Source organism: Silene latifolia, chromosome 2 (assembly GCF_048544455.1).
Source record: "Silene latifolia isolate original U9 population chromosome 2, ASM4854445v1, whole genome shotgun sequence".
NCBI lineage: Eukaryota > Viridiplantae > Streptophyta > Magnoliopsida > Caryophyllales > Caryophyllaceae > Silene > Silene latifolia.
Window position 1 is genome coordinate 180,956,579 of NC_133527.1, and position 18,139 is coordinate 180,974,717.

The 18,139-nt window shown below is 34.5% G+C and overlaps 2 protein-coding genes across 2 annotated transcripts; one reads left to right on the plus strand and one right to left on the minus strand.

Annotated features, from left to right (window-relative positions):
* Nucleotides 1–38: 38 nt before the first annotated feature.
* LOC141643555 (mitochondrial outer membrane protein porin 2) lies at nucleotides 39–11,487 on the minus strand. Its single transcript, XM_074452752.1, has 6 exons — nucleotides 11,198–11,487; nucleotides 11,040–11,107; nucleotides 1,735–1,845; nucleotides 1,574–1,660; nucleotides 1,283–1,491; nucleotides 39–604 (listed from the first exon to the last, which is right to left on the minus strand). Exons 1-6 carry the CDS (start codon nucleotides 11,244–11,246, stop codon nucleotides 298–300), a joined length of 831 nt encoding a protein of 276 aa, XP_074308853.1. The 5' UTR covers nucleotides 11,247–11,487; the 3' UTR covers nucleotides 39–297.
* A 2,485-nt stretch (nucleotides 11,488–13,972) lies between these two features.
* Nucleotides 13,973–14,636, plus strand: LOC141643556 (large ribosomal subunit protein uL24z-like). The gene has a single exon (XM_074452753.1). The coding sequence runs from the start codon at nucleotides 14,042–14,044 to the stop codon at nucleotides 14,480–14,482; it is 441 nt and encodes a 146-aa protein (XP_074308854.1). The 5' UTR covers nucleotides 13,973–14,041; the 3' UTR covers nucleotides 14,483–14,636.
* Nucleotides 14,637–18,139: the final 3,503 nt, after the last annotated feature.

Below are 18,139 nucleotides of genomic sequence, written 5' to 3' on the forward strand. Positions count from 1 at the left end.
GGGCATATCTTTGTCGCACAAAATTGAACAGCAGAAAATAAGAAAATAAAAACATCTTCCAATTAAATGAGTAGAGCTATCTTCCAATTAAATGAGTAGCTACCAGAAAAATATTTCGCTAGGAGTGACATTGAGTTGCACTCTTACAATAAAAACAAACCCAAACACTGTTAACAGTACCAGTCACGGAATCAAAAATGAATATAGCTCCAAAATTATTTATTGGTTGCTCCAATAAATGGAACCACAAGTGAACAAATCAGCCGAAAGGAATTAATTATTCCAGAAAACAGCTGATCAAGGCTTGAGAGCGATTGCCAAGCCGAACTTCGGGGTTTTATCTAGATTCATGGTATCAAATTCACTGGCAATAGTGAGCACGGATCTGGGTATGACCTCATGCTGCAGGACAGCATTAAGCTTTCCATGGTTATTTAGCTTTGCCTTCACCACGGTTAAATTGTCAATAGCATAAGATCCTCCGACTGTGAAAGTGTTGTCGTTTGTGGAAAACCTTCGGCTGAAATCACCAACTATAGCACTTTTCTTATCTTGGTCCAAATGGTGCAAGTATGATGCATTAATAGTGTCTCCCTTGTCACCCCTGGTTCAAATAGTACAAATTAGTACTCACGGATTTACAGGGTCGTAAAGATTTTACTAGTGTGAGATGACCTATGTTACTAGTAGTAGGGTCCTGGTGTCTGACATGGGTAGATCTCAATGCGTCAAACTCATCCCAATTCAAATTTTGAGACATGGGAACTTTGTCCGAAAAAGAGGGATACGGAGATGGCTTACAAACATCAAAAGATAATATATACTCCCTCCTATTCACTAACAGCTTCCACATTTCCTAAACGGGTAAGTCACAACGATCTTCCACTTTCCTTATTTGTCTATCATTTGTGGTTAATATCACATGTAAGTATGTAACCCCACCTTTTCTCTTCTACTTTCATTTTCCTCCACATGTTACCATTCCACTAAATAATTGTCTAAAACTAATGTGGAAGAAGATAGAGAATATGAGGGAGTACTTCATAGACTCGTATTTTCCTCGACTTTTGATATGAGAGCCTTCCTTTTTGCAGTGTTAGGAGAAATGTCCAGTTGATTAGTTTTGGGTATAGGTTTATAACTCATATTAAAAAAGCTGAGTCACACAAGGTCATCACCCAAAAGTGAAAGTCGAAGTGACATAAGTTGCTACATCACATTCAATTTCAATGGATAAGAAAACAGAACAATAGATTCAACTTCGATCTAGAGTAGGACTTACAGAACAATCGAGGCACTTGATTCTGGTTTTGACAGACCAACACCAGCAGTGTACTTGGTAAAGGCACCAGAAGTGGTGTCATATGCAGCTTCTACACCAAAGGCGATGGTTGGGGTACCAAGTGTAGCCGTAAAATCAACAAGTGGAGACTTCTTCAGACCAAGTGCCGTTGTAAAGGTTGCATGATCGTGGAAGTATTGAACCTCCAGCTGTATGACAAAGAATAAGGTAATTAAGGAATAGGTAAAAAATGATGCCTTCTATCCTCAAAAATTGTTGGATTAATTATACCTTCCCAGAAGAAGCATCAGGAAATTTCAGAGAGGCGATTGTTTTTGTTGATGGGATGAAGTCCGTGATGGTGAATGTGGTTGAGATCTGCAAAAGCATAGTTGTTGAGCTCATGTTCATACAAATATACATCAAAGACCAAGTGGACAAGAAAACCTTACATTGGACTCTGTATCAACTTTGACATTGGCCACAGTGTTCTTATACTTGTATAAAGCAGCCACATCACCAGTAGACAGTCCTCCTTTCTTTACAGCAGTTGAAGTGAATGCCTAGAGTACAGAACGAAGAGAAATGAGACAATAATTTCGGACAACAGTCAACAGCAATGTAAGACTAATTGAACATACTGAAGAAAGCTGCTTCATTTTAAGAAGAATATCATGCACATCAAGAGAAGAGAGAAACCACAAAGAAACAAACAAATAAATTGAGGGGTTTATCCAACACACCATCAATGAGATAGATCTTAACACATGAGTTCAATAACTTCTACGACTTCCATATAACCACGAAAAAAAATGAGCTTGAAGGAGACCGGCTTACAGCATAAAGTAAGGATTCATTCATGCCTTCTAAAGCAATCTACACTACGACAGCTTCGTTACATCAGATGAGTCAACGGATACACCAAATGTACAACATGAGCAACAGCTGATTTCTCCGCCAAAGATAATGTATGGCAAGAGACTCGTACTTGGGCCAGTGAAAAGGTGAAATTTTAGGCCTATATAATTCATTTTCCAACTTGCACAAAAATGCAGCTTTCTGTATTTTCATGATTTTTTAGCTTTATGTATTGGGACTTTTGAGAGTACTCTCTTCGTCCCAATGAATAGTTTATGTATTCTTTTTTGGGGTGTATTAGTCAATAGTTTACATTTCCATTTAAGGAAAGTTATTTTAGTTGCGAAATGAGTGTTGGTATGTGAAATGTAGCCCTTCGCCTTCCTCCACTACCAACTAGCCCACAGTACCCGCTCTAATCACCATCCAACCCATAAACCCTGTGACCCAACCCACGACCGGCCAGCCCCTCGTGATCTCTATATCCACAAAAATACTAAGCAACCTGTCAGCCACTCACAGCATTTATAAGCCCAAAAGGACTCCAACCACCTATGGACCTACAAACCCCATCGGCCCACATTAAGTCTAAACCGACCAACCATTGAACTCAGGCCAACTACCACAACACCAACTACCCCATGATTAAAATCAGCAGACAAAGCGGAACGGCATTGACACCATCCCTCCTCGGCTAATCATAACCAAATCTGGAAAATTCCGACAGATTAAACACCACATTTGATACGTCAATTTTTCACTGTCATTTGTCATTTGATGCTGAGAAAAGAATTGTCTCTCTCCGCATTCAGCAGACTAGCCCTTGCCCCTGAAGATTATTCTCTAACATACAAACATATGATATTGAATGGTATACGGTTTCAATTAATCACCCATGTTCTAATCTCATTCTCAACTAAGTCTGCTTCATTTTGCAAGCATTCCATTGTCCCTTCTTCCATAGCTTTCCCTTTACAAAACTTAAGTCAGTTTTGTAAATACAAATAGACTAAATGTTCAGTTATTCAAACCTATCTAATGACACAAACGTTTTTATTAAGGTTTAATAGTGCAATTGCAAATAAAAAAATAGTTTCTGCAGCTTCCCCTTGTTGCAGCTATGGTTGTTTCAATGAGTTATTTGCATACACTCAGTAAGGCTGTGTGAAACTGAAAATTATATGAATGACTAGGTAGCATCCCGTGCTTCGCACGATCTGTTTGTATATTTTATTATTATAATTGAAGGAAAAATAATACAACTGATATATGACATTTAGTATTTTACTTAAAAATAAAATAGATTTTTTTTCAAATACGGAGTATTATTTTTTACATATTTTTCGAAAGTATTTTTAAATAAAATATATAAATTAAGTAATAGACGATGTGTTATAAATAGTGTAGACAACATTTATTTGAGAATATCTAAAAAAAAAGAATTATAATTCTTATTTTCTCACATCTCTTATAAAACAAATGTTCTTAATGTTATCATTATTTTTATTGTGATTATAAATATGCGGTTCATGTCACAGTTAGAGGTGGCAAACAATGACACGACACGAAAACACGACACAAACCCGGCACGAAATTAACGGGAGTGGGTTGAGGCCGATTGACCCGTTTATGTAAGTGGGTCGACACGAACACGACACGATATTTAATTGGGTAGGGTTTGGGTTGACCTTTCTAAATACGAACCCGACACGAATAACCCGTTTACTAAATTAATCCTAATTTTTTTGGATCCTCCATCACATAAATATACTTAAACTTTCCAAATATGGACATGCATGACATGAAAATACGACACGAACCGGACACGAAATTAACGGGTTAAAGTTGAGGATTGATGACCCATTTATGTAAGGGGGTCCACACGAACATGACACGATATTTAATTGGGTCGGGTTTGGGTTGGAGGGTTTGTGACCCGTTTACATGTGACACGAGCACGAAATAGACACACCCGATCTGTTTGCCAGGTCTAGTCACAGTGTACATACCTACTCCTTACCACATACACACTTGATATTTCTCGTTTCTTTTCAATTAAACAAAAAAAAATTGAATATAAAATAACGTAATTTATTTTCTCAAATACATATTTACTTATTGTAGTACTTTTTGTACAAAATCTTCCATTTGTTACCCTTACCAAAACATGAAAACCTAATTCTCTCTACCTTCTCTCTATTGCCAACTCTCTTACCTCCATCAAAAAATGCACAAATTCTTCAATTATGAATGATAATTCGGTTATTAGAGCGATTACTTAATTCATCAATCAATTGTTATCATCAATTAAATTGATTATTAGTTATAATTTTGCATCTTTTTTTCAATTAAATTTATTAGGGTTTAATTGGTATGGCATGAAGGTATTGGTTCACTGGGATATCGTTGGTTACATGGGAGTGCGTGTCGGCGAAGAGAACGATAGGTGGTTGTCAGTGGCTGTTCACGGAGGCAGGTGCGTGAGAGAGAGGTCGGGCTGTATGTAAGGACGGATTGTATGTAAGGACTTGTGGAAGAGGGGTTGTGCATAGATCGGTTATCGGCGCCGGTGGCTGCCAATTGTGGTGGTATTGGCGGTACTGTGTAGTACATGGTAGTGTATTGGTATTGGTACGTGGTGATCATTTGATCAATCGTGTTGGTGATGGAAACATACATGATGAAGATGGGTAGTACGCATGTCATTGTTAATTTTTTTTTTTTTTCCATCTTTTTAGATAGTACGTAGTACGTTTATTCGTTAAATGAATATATGCGTTAGTGTAAAAATAATCTAATGAGTTTGTAAATATATTTTATCAATGAAACACATAATTTATCAACCTCATGGCATAATTTTTTTGTGTATCAAAATAATTTATCGATGTTGTACACATAAAATAAGAAGAGGATATGTGTGAAATTAGAGAGAATATATTAGAGAGAGATTAGAGAGGGAAAATGGGAAGGGATAAATAAGAGGGGTATAATTGTCAACAGATGAGTAAAATTTGTACTGCGGAAATCAACAACCTAAAATAACTAGGGTTATTTCATGGGAATAATCCATCCTATGACCCATCTTCTCAGATTAATCTATCCATAATCTATCCTCGTATTTAACTGAGAATAATCTTATCTTTGACGTCATTTGACTTATACTAATCCCTTGGAAGGGATACCTGTAAAACCGGTTACCTTTCCTCTTGAACACTTTCATTTTAATGAGAAACAAAAAAAAAATCAATTACATTCCCTTCATCAATCAAAAACCCTAAATTATTTTCCCCAAATTGATTTTCTCACCTCTAAATTATTTTCCCCCAATTGTTTCCGCCCAAATTAATACAAGTACTAATATAAGAAGACAACTGAATTAGTCTTCGTATACAATCCCAAATTCTATTTTTCTAATTTTTTTATCTTTCTCTTAGCTCGTGACAGAGATATTTCTTCAACCTTCTCACGCCAACACCCCCGAACACCAACAGGCAACAGCTCCGTCAAGAAAAAAATATATTCCGCACTGAATATATAGTGGGCTTAACGCTGTCAGCTTCGTCGCCATGATAAGGATGATGATTATTCTCGTAGGTGTACTCCATCGCCAAAACCCATGTTATAATCTGGGCTTTCGCCAGCTTCGCCGCAAGATTACTAGATACCCTAAATAAGTGTCGTGATGGTGGTAATTACCGAAAAGATCGCGAAGGCTTTAGTCATTAATTCTTCGACGAATTGAAAGGGCAAAATGTGTGACTTGCTGCACAAGGTTATGATGACTATGAATACGATGAATGATGGCTTACATTTAACTTGGAATGTACGGGGTTCAATGGTGAATTAGACCTATAACAAGATGAACAAGCGAAGGAAGCAATTACCGCTTCTTCATTCCGATTAAACCCCCAAAAAAATATGGATTTTTGGGTTTAAGGTTAGGTTTTCAATTGGAATCGATTAAAGATGGTGGCTGATTAATTAGGTTGTCAATGACTAAATCGATTTATTTTGTCTGCTACTTTTTAATTTGTACTTTTTTTTGCTGATTATTTGGGTGTTGAAATTAATTGATTTGGGTTTCTTTTTGGGAGATTTTTTGGGTTTGTTGATGATTAAAGTAGTATGATGCTTATTCTAAAGATTGATAGCAAGGTCTATACATGAGGATGAAGATAAAGAAAGTATAAAGAAGAAATTTAAAAAATTAAAAAATAAAAGAAAAAAGTAATGACCTGTCGGGAAACCCGTATTAACAAGTCAATTATGAGCTCAGTTCAGTAAGAGTTAAATGAGGTCAAACATGAGATTATTTTCAGTTAAACACGAGGATAGATTAATATGAGAAGAAGGGGCATAGGATGGATTATTCCCATGAAATAACCCAAATAACTATATGGAATTCAATGTTAAGTTATGTTTTAAAAGACTCAATTTGCATAATAAGGTTTTAAAATTTTGTTATCATAACTATATAAAAATATTTAAATAATATTTAGACAATTTGAAATTTGTATGAATAGAGTTTTTAGATACGTGCAAAAATAAAAATTAAAACAATGTACTCCCTCCATTCAACTCCACTTTACAACTTTCTATTTTGCGCACTATTCACAAGCGGACATTCAACTTCAATTTTCTCTCGATACATAAGTGAAAATATATTCATGTGGGATCTTATTTGATTCGTCTTTAAGAGTACATTAAAAATATCTGACTTATATAATTTTTACAAATATGCAGCTAATGATATTTATCGTGTAAAAGCTGTCTTGGCAAACGTGATAAAAGAAACTTGTAAAGTGGAGTTGAATGGAGGGAGTATATAAATACTTAACTCTTATGTAAATTGTTTGTATTGTACTGTATACATGCATTTAAAATAAAAAAAGTGAAATTTGATACATTTCTTCTTTTTGTGTGATCTACATAATTTATTTATTTCTACGCGGAGCACATATTCATTAAATTTAATATTTAATGGGTCCTGATTTTCGCAGTACACATTCTACTCATCATAGTACACTATTGACAATTATACCCCTCTCATTTTCCCTCCCATTTTCTCTCTCTAGTTTCTCTCTAATCTATTCTTTCTAATTTCATGTACTCATAATCCTCTAATTTCACCACATTATGGTTAATGAACAAAACATTAGGGGAGGTGGTTCGCCGATCGGGTACTGACCGGACAAATAGCCGCCACGGGCGTGGAGTTTTATTGGCTGCCCGACCAGACAGCAGGCGATAACGGGCCGACATTGGCCGGTGGGGTTGCTGTTGTGGGGCTGGGCTTGCGGTGGTTGGACAATGGATGGTGGGTTAGGGTGGCGTGGTGTATAAGGAATCGGCGATCGATGGTCTGTTGTACTACGCTGACTTCCTTTATCACTTTTTTTTTTAATTTAATACGTACTAGGCAATTAGGCATGGATGTAAAGCTTGTAATCATGAAACAATCCAAGTTGGTGTTCAAATGGCGATGCGAAGAGGTTAGAAAATCATATTTCTTCATTGAAAGTTAGGTTATTGTTTAATGGTTTTTTGTCTTTTTTGATTATTTCGTAGTACTGCCTGACGATAACTACTACAATAATACTCGTCGGCCAATCGTCACCGTCCAACACTGCCGTCGTAGCAGTGCTTCAACGATGGCAGACCACCATCGAACCACACCACCGACGACTGGCTGTGAACCACCGCCAACAAAACCACCGTACCACTATCAAATCCTCAATTAATTTAGAAATAAACCCTAATTAAAAAAAAAGGAACAAAATTATAAGGGTCAAATTAATTATTGAAAAATAGCATAAACAAATTAATTACAAGTTCGTCAGTTGAATAATCATCAATAATAATAATCAATAATTGAAAAGTTATAAGAAAGTTAAAAAAGTTCAGGTTTCAAGTTTCAACCGTATAGAGAAAGTAGAGAGAATTAGGTTGATGTTTTTTAGTCAAGGGTAAACAAATGGAAAATTTGGTACAAAAAGTACTACGATGAGTAAAAATCGTACTGCGAAAATAAATTGCGTATTTAATAACTCTAATGAAAATTATACTCATACGAAATCATTTTTTCGCTATAAATTTAAAAAAATTAGTTTCGTATTTTTTCTCAATTTTTTTTTTAAAATTAGCTATATTACTTATTTTATTTTATCTAATTAATAACTTTATTAAATTATTGTTGATGTTGGTGTTGATGTTACATTAATGCTGTAATTAATGACTAAGATGTCATTAATGGTGTATTTAAGGCTGAATTGGACATGTGTCGAATCCACAATTTCTCAACCCAGTTTTATATATATAATATATATAAAACTGGGTTGAAATATTGTGGATGCGCCACGTGTCAAACCAGCATTAAATACAAGTATTAATTATAGCTGGACATTAAATATAAACATAATAAATGCTATATAAATCTCAGTAAAGTATTAACTAGAGTTTAATAAATTTTATTATAAAATTATATTAAATAATTATGGTGATTTGATTCTAAATTTACTAAAAAGTTATTTTGATAAAACTATAAATGTAAATAATTACGTTCATTGTGAAAAATGCTTTCAGTTGAGTATAATTTTCATTATATTTATAGAAATATTTATTTTGATATGTAGTGATGATTAAAGTGAGTGTTTCACAATGTTTTACATTTATGTAAAAAAAAAAAACATTTTGAGAAAGTTATAAAACTTAGATTATTAATCCATTAAAAAAAATATATTTGGAAGAGTCATTGTATATATTAAAAACACAAACTACTAAGAGATAAGTTTTATAGTGTGGAAATGAAAAAAATTATATTGGACAAATTGAATACTTGTGAGATTTTGATAGGTTTCAATAGTGTGATAATGAGTATGTGTACGAGTGTGTATGTACATAGTGATCGCGAGTGCATTTGACTAATCAAAACAAAAGTAACGATTATTAAGTAATATAGTATTATAAACGACATAAAAAAGTAGAAAACACGTTATATTTTTCTTTAATATCTTTAATTAAATATGTATAATTCAAATATAAAATATGGAGTATTGATTATGACTAACCAAATACTCCGTATTACTATTAGTTAAATATTTTATATGTTATTTTTTAAATACTTTGAAGTTAAACATCAAAAAATAATATTTGAGAAAGTTCAACCTAATATATTTAGAGGTAAAGTGGTAAACCCTTAAACATCATTATATATAGTTGTTTAAAAAAACAAGGGTGCAAATTTCTCATAGATATGTTTGACACATATCACATGCAAGACACAATCAAAATATTTGAATAAGTTGAGTTTGAACCCTATATGTTTGATAGATAAATGTTACATGTTATACATATAAAATTAAAAATTACATAAAATTATATTCACATCATTTTGAACAAATGTTAATTGATTTGAAACATAAAGTATCGTGAAATGATATAATTTGAGAACTTATTGTTGATTGTTGTATTATTCGAATAAATTTTATTTTGATTGATATGATATTTCACCGGTCACAAATTTATTTATCAAACGTTGGTCATGCGTAATTAATTATCACTTATTAGTTTGAATTAAACTTGTTATGTATTTTATTTTAAAACAATGAAGTTAAACCTAAAAAAATTAAATTTGAGAAAAAATTATTTTAAAGAGAAAATATTGAAGGTCATATACTATGAATTATATTATTTTTCTTAATTATAATCATAAAATATTAAAATAGGTCGCGCGAAACGCGGGATACTACCTAGTAGACATTAAAAACAAAATGCAATACACTATGCGCAACATAAGCCACAACTACAAAATTTCTAACACAGAAGTTAGAGCCCTGAAGACCATAATACACAAGATGGTGAAGACCATAATACACAAGATGGTGAATAAGTCTCATACAAACAGCGAGATTCCCAAATAGTGTGTGCAGACCACATGAAAATCATGACAAAATATAACATAGTAAAAGGTGGTTATTTGTCTCCAAATTCCATGAGCCAAACACTACCTTAAAGCAGTTTTGAAATCCAAAATCATTATCATATATCATATGAACCTACAGCTAGCAATCAAAATTTGAACACAAACATTCTAGCACCAACAATGACTGATATTATCAACTTCCCACATACAAAATGGGGCTGAATATATAGATATTTATATAAAAAAAACTACTGAAAATCCCTAAGAAGCGTATCTTCATTTTTAAATCAAATTTTGGTAGCCCACACATAATAAATATCTCCATTCTATTATGGAAATTTAACCATGAAGGGTCATAAAATACCAATGCATCAAATTTTGGTAGACATCACATATCTACGACACAACATATTACATTTCGCTACACAGCACGTCACAAAAATAGACGTGTACGATATATCATATCGTAAGTCGGAGGAACATTGTCAACATACGAATTCATCCCTGGCATTAGAAATGGAAGAAAGGACCTTCAGAGGTCAACATCTAAACATGAATGGGCACGAACTCATAACGTATGCACCGATACATAGTTAGCATCAAGCTAGCGTAATTAATAATTAGCACACTTGGAATATCCAACCTCCACAATTAGTTGCATATAACAATGCAAGTAACATCGAGAATCAATTCATTCAGTTCCATGCATATATCAAAGCCTAAAATAGATCTCGATGAATTTCAATGCAACAACAAGCAAAATACACAAATCAATTAATAAAACACAGCAACTACAATAACAGAATATATCTTGTTCGTCACGAAAATTCACAATAACCTCAATGAATTCATGAGCATATTTACAGCGCAATCTATCAATCAACCAAATCACACTAACGCATCGCAATTAAACGCAAGTACAAAATTAAAAATCTAACAAAACTTTGAATTAAATCACGAATAAAAACAAGATTATACCACTCCAGAATCGCTGGTTGATGAAATCGAAAACTTCTGATCGGAAACATAATCCTTATTCAAAAGATCTGCACCGAGAATAACAAAATTAAATCAATTCAATAAGCTAGTAATTGGAAAATTAGGTCTGAATTGGGGAAGAATAGATAGAAAATAACCTTTGGGGCGTTTGCCGATGTCGGAGAAGAGACCGGGACCGCTGAACATGGTGGCAGCTACGGAGACAGAGAAAGAAAAGAGAGAGAAAATAGAGGAGAATGACAAGTTTGAGAGAAGGGAAATTGCGATATCAATTTTGGATGATTTTAAAGGGTCACCACTAACGCAATTAAACAAATAAACAATTCGGAAATTAATAATAATAATTTGATAATTTGATTTAATTAATTATTGCTAAACTATTTATTTATAATCTTATGCTAATGTTGTGATCATTCGAGTGATATGCAAATTTCCGATTTTTTAGTTTTCTTCTAGTGAATAAACTTGGTGTTTAAGATCTAGGAGTCGTTTGGTTACATACGGGAACTTACAATGCCTAAGAAGTGTCATATCACATGATTTTAGAATTCATGTGAATTAGAAAATGTTGTTTGGTTATATGTAGGCATTGTAATTCATGTAGGCATTCCCACTTACCTAGGGGGATCTAGGTAAGCAACTTCCTCCATTATGGAGGAATTGGAATTCATGGGAAGTTCCAATTCATGTGAATTTGGGTAACCAAACAACCTACCCATTTTCCAATTCACATGAATTAAAGTTCCTGTGTAATTTAGTGTGCAACCAAACGACCCGCTATGTTAGTAGAAGTTTTGAATTTTGTAGGGGATTTGATATTTATTAAAAATGTATTAAGAATTTAAAAGTTGGATAGTGATTTTTTATGTAACTGGAGATGAAATGTTTGTTAATCGGTAGTTAAATAATGATTTTTATTTTTTAAATAAAATGGATTTGTCTGGTTCCAAAAATTTAGAGCTTTGGTCTCGGCTAATTCATACGGAGTATTTTACGTGTTATCTTGTGAAAAAAATGATTAATTGATAGTCATTTTAATATTGAAAGCGTTAGAAAAAGTCAAGGTCTTATCATGTTCTCAAACCCTTATCAGAGACCTCTCTACCCACAATTGGTGCTTCTAATTAGTATTTAGTGGAACTAGATAAGATAAACAACGATCAATGCACAAACTCCTTATTGTAAGCATACTGATTATGTGCGCGATTGTAGACCTATATTATCGAGTTTTGTTTTTTGCTGAAGAGGTGGGGTGCCTATCAAACTTCTATGTGCTAATCTTATGTGTTGCGGTTTTAGAGTCAAATGAATCCCACGAAGATAATCCTAGATTGACCGAAAAGTTGTTTTCGCATTGACTAAAGCTAGAGCATAAACGGACCGGGTCAGGATGGAGCTAGAAGAGATAAAATAAACCTTCATGATCGAGTAACAGGGTGATGATATATCTCATATAAGAGATATTGGACCTCTATTGTGTGGATCGTCTCTTCCGACGTCCCATTTCATGAATCTCGTTACAATTTGAGTAACAAGATGCTACCGTCTCAACATGTAGTCTCGCAATCGGGGTTAGCTTGCACGGTTAACCGATTTCATCCACTAGATCCTAGAGTGATTAATTTAATGCATACATGCGGTTGAGATGAACATATGACACGCGTGACTTAAATCCATTGTGAAAAGATTTTTCTTTCGCGATGCTTTTAATAGGTTTTTTTTTGTGCAATTGCCTTAGATGCATTGCCCGACTAACTCTCACAACTTTCAAGATCGTCCGTTTCGAGTTTTGATACACCATTTGACTAATTCACTACATTGCATTAGTAATAGTGGTACTTTGAGAAATTGGCCTTCCAAACACTTAAATTGGTCATTATGTGGTATTTAGAATGAACATTTTCATGTAGTTAGTTTGTGAGTGGAAGAAATTTCATTTTTCCTCAAACTCTGTCATTTTAACACTTTGTATCTCATAATATATCAATAAAACCAATAAACTCACATTTAAGAATCACCACAATCTAGGTTGTGGTGGTCATGTGCCATGTGCCCGAGTTCGACGAAGGCCACATCTAACATCTCTCTCTTTGGATTTGGGTAAATTACGGAGTATTTCCTTAAATCAAAAGAAGTATTACCACATTTAGTATAGAGTATGGAACACAATATTACATTTGGTAAAGGACGTAATATTGATGTAAGTCGCGTAATATGTACCTTATTGGTGAACCGTCTCACGTAGCCCTGTTAAATGGGTCGGGTCAGAATACGGGTCGGGTCAGGTTAGGGTCAGAATATGAGTCAAGAAATAACTTCTAACGCCTTTTTTTAACGATTGTTTTAATCATTTTTTTTTTCAAATCTAAAATATATTTAAAATTAATATTTTAATCATATTCAATGTTTACATTAATTATAATGACATAATTATTAAAATAAAGTTTTTTTTAATAATTATTTTATTATTAAATTTATAAAAATTATATAAAATTGACTTTTTAATTTTGTTTGTAATTTTAAGTAATAAAAAATTATTTTTTTAACCATTTTTACAAATATAATATATAAATATTAATATTTTAATAAATTTTTTTATTTACTCTTGACCCAACGGGTGAACCCATTTGAGTCGGGTCTCGACCCTAAAATAAAGTGTTATTTTGGGTTTGGGTCGCCGGGTTGAAACTTTCGGATCTTCACTCTGAAAAACGGGTCCGATTGGGTCGAATTTCGGGTTTGACACGTCTAGCTCAATTCTCATTCTCAAGTTAAATCCCTCGACCAAATTATAAGCCACTCAAGTTCAATCCTTGATTAGACAAAAACTATTGGACCCAAACCAATATCGACAACCCGAAAAAAAGCCCACAAATCCACCCAAAACCCTGCATTCTTCCATATATAAAACCAAACCCAACCCTAATTTCCCATTTCCTCCGCATCCAGCCGCAACACACACACACACAAATCCCACAAAAATGAAGTACAACCCACGCGTCTCCTCCTCCAGGCGAAAGAGCCGAAAGGCTCACTTCACCGCACCCTCCAGCGTCCGCCGAGTCATAATGTCCGCACCACTCTCAACCGACCTCCGATCCAAGTACTCTGTCCGGTCCATGCCGGTCCGCAAAGACGACGAAGTCCTCGTTGTCCGTGGCACCTTCAAAGGACGTGAGGGTAAAATCGTCCAAGTGTACCGTAAGAAGTGGGTGATCCATATTGAGAGGATAACCCGAGAGAAGGTCAACGGGTCTACAGTCAATGTTGGGGTCCACCCTTCGAAGTGTGTTATTACTAAGCTCAGACTTGATAAGGATAGGAAGAGTTTGCTTGAGAGGAAAGCTAAGGGTCGTGCTGCTGCTGATAAGGATAAGGCTACTAAGTTCACTACTGATGATGTCATGCAGTCTATTGATTAGGGTTTGGTTTTTTTTGTTTAATTAAATGGTGGATTACCGGTTGCGGTTGCGCCTTATCGTTATCCTTTTGTTATCGTACTTTTTACTAAGTAATGTGATACTCTCTTCGGTTATTATCATTTCCGTGTTGTTATTATCATGTTTGTTTCTTTTAGATGGCTGAACGGCGGTTGCGCCGTATCGTTATCCTTTTGTTATTGATGTTTTTATTTAGTAATGTGATACTGGTTGTTTTTAGCTTGATTGTTAGTTCCCGATCATTTGTTTACTTATTCTATTTTTGAAAGTCTCATTGATTTGGTTGCCTTTCCATATTAGGCACGTTTCTCTCCCTCCCATTTGTACTGTGGCGTTTTTTCTCGCTTTTTTGAATTTAGCGAGTAAAAAGAGCGAACATCTGTAATTCAATTGAGGTGATGTTGTCGTTTTGCATTGAGTCTAGCTATGTGTTAATTGTGCAATTGTTCATTGCTGTTTTAACTCGACTGATATCCTACTTTAGTACCCGAAGTATATCCATTTAAGTTATGGAAGTGATATCATGCAACTAATATCAATTCAAATGCTGTCGAAGTGTTGCTATGCTAATGTTATATAATGCGTCTTGTGGCTAGCATCAAGATGAGAGGATACAAGTTTGTTAAAAGGCATCCCTCATTCCCGCTCTATCTTCCAATTATCCGTGTACGTTTAAATGTAAGAATGTATGATTTGTATGAATGTAATTATATTTGGTGGAAGGCGGGGGAAGTGGTATCTGAAGTATGGTGTTGCTGGACCATTAATCCTGCTGATGTACACCAAATGTGCATTAGTGGTGGTACCTGCAATCTTAAATCCATGCCGATGATGAGCCCCTAAGGCAGAGGCTTTGATGCTTAAGCAACGATTGCTTAGAGTAGAGTGGTTTGTAGTTACGACGGTTCATTTGTTGGTAATGGTGTGGGCATATTTTGCTCATTATCTGCATGATTCTGTGATACTGTATAGGACTAGGGTTTTGCTCATTATCTGCATTGATCAATTCTGAGGTGTTATGCTGAATTGAGATTTACTATCGTGGTTTGTAGCTAAGACGACTCATTTGTTGGTAATGTCGTTAGCATATTTTGTTCATTATCTGCTCGATTTAGTGTTACTGTTGAGGGTTAAAATGCAATATGCATTCTCCAGTTTGCGGCATTGTTAAAATCTTTAGCAAGACAAATTCGTTTAGATGGTGAGACGCTGTTTTGTTAATAGGAAGTAATTAAGATTGTTTTCTGAACTACATTTTTATTCAGTTATCAGATTCTTTGATTTTGTGTGTTTTTATATGCCATTTGGTCTTAGCTTGTGGTTGCACTGATATTTCTACTTATATACATGGTCTTCTATAAAGGAGTTGAAAACTTGAAATCGTATTAAAGTTAGGCGTCGGTTTGATTTTGGGGTTGTTTGCTCCCTAAACTAAGGCTAGTCTTTAAAATTTTCTCAAAGAGTGCAGCTGTAGATATAACACCATGGATTCTACATTTCTATTGTAGATATAACACCATGGATTCTACATTTCTATTCTATTGCTGCAGAAAATTCGCCGCGGCTCTGAATATCCTTGAATGTCATCTATATGGCTGTCTTTCAAGGTTGCCAGGATGCCATTACCTAAATGTATTGCATCACTGATATGTCTGACTCTGAGCCAATAATTTAACTGGATGATGTATGTTTCTTTCGGAGCTTTGCATTTATTCGCTATTGTGACCTGTGGGTTGTCGTCGTGTTGATTCGAGGAGCATTGGAAGTAATTAAGATTGTTTCGTGAACTACTATATTTTCAGATTTTTGGTCTCTGATTGATTGTGTATGTTTTATATGCCATTTGGCCCTAGTATTTTGCTTGCAGAGCAATTTGCATTTCTACTTGGGCCTTAATTTTGATTTTGGAGTCAGTTTGTTGCTGTTTATTCTCGGTTACAGTAGTTTGCCTGCCTATAACAAGACTAGTCGTCTTCAAAATTTATCGCTATGGAGTGCAGTTTTAGATATAACACCGTTTTTTCTAATCTATTGTTGTGGAAAGTATTGCCGCTGTTCTGATATCAATGAATGTCGTCTATACGAGTGTATGGTTGTATTTGAAAGGTTGCGAATTTGCGATGATGCCATTACCAAAATGTATTGATCCACTTAATACATGTTCACAAATTCCAGGCATTTCCGTCACAAGTTTGTGATGGGTTAAGTACTACCCTATGTGGATAGATAAGACAAAAGCAGAGTACCTAAAAAGTAGCAATTTGTTTTGTCTTATCTACCCCGTCACAAGCTTGTGACATACTCCCTCCAATTCAATCCAAACTACCCATTTGACTTTTCACGGTGTATGAGATGACACTTTGACCACATTTTTCTTCATTTATATACTCCCTCCTATTCTACATAAACTTCCCTCTTTCCTTTTTCATCTATTCACAATAACTTTCTTATTTCCTTATTTAGTAAAGTTTTATACTTATTTTAATCACCTTACCCCACAATAATACCCCACCTCACCCCACAACAATACTTATTTTAATCAACTTACCCCACAACAATAATTATTTTAATCACCCCACCCACAATAATACCCCACAATACCTTCCCTCTCTCCAATTACCAAACCCCACTACAATACTTTACCTTATTTTAATCCATCTCCTTAATTCTAGTGCCCCCCATGAATAGGGAGGTTTATCTAGAATAGGAGGGAGTATTATTTTTTTGTGTCGAAATTATAATTTTTTAAAACCTCTTTTTATAACAAACGTAAATATGTTGACTTTACGTAAAAATTTTAAAAATTTGATTAAATATAATCGATGTCAAAATTTAATAAAGTTGACTTTAAAAAGTGAGTGGGTAGTTTGGATTGAATTGGAAGGAGTAATACATATATACCTGTCTGTCACAACACTCACAAGGGAGACTTGCTCGTAATCTAAATGCAGTTGGTGTTGCTTGTGACGAGCACTATCCGTCACAAGCTGAAGACGGATAGTGCCTCTCTCACAATCAGGTAAATGGGAGGTGAAAATGGAGCACCTCAATGAGATTTTGTGATCTAAATGGAGGATATAATTTTCTACCTGAACTTTGCATTTATTTGCGAACGTGACGTGTAAGTTTATATTTGAAGGGTTGCTAGTTTGCTACGAGGCCGCTTATACTAAATTTATTCCTCCACTAAGATGAGTTAGAGCTTGATTTAAAGGTCTTATCCTTGCATAAAATATGAGCTGCTTTTAATCATCCTTTTTCATCCACTACATCTGCATACTTTTTAAGAAGTGAAATTTCAAAGGTTCAAATTCAATGGATCCATTTTTGAAATAATGGTCAAAAATAAAAAATTTGTTGTTTTGGGTCGGTTTTGAAAATATTTGTCAAAATGGTGTCCACGTAGGCTCGGGATTTCTGGACCTAAAACACGCCACTACCAATGGCGTGTTTATAATGAGTACGGAAAGAAACTTCATTAAAAAATGGACTAAAACAAACACGGCATTGAGAATGGCGGGTTTCGGAGGGGAAACACGCCACCCTTAATGGCGTGTCTTATGTAACTTTTTTTTTTTTTTTTTTTTTTTTTTTAAGTTCTGTCAGTTGAGGAAAAAAATTGTTGTAAAGACACGCCAC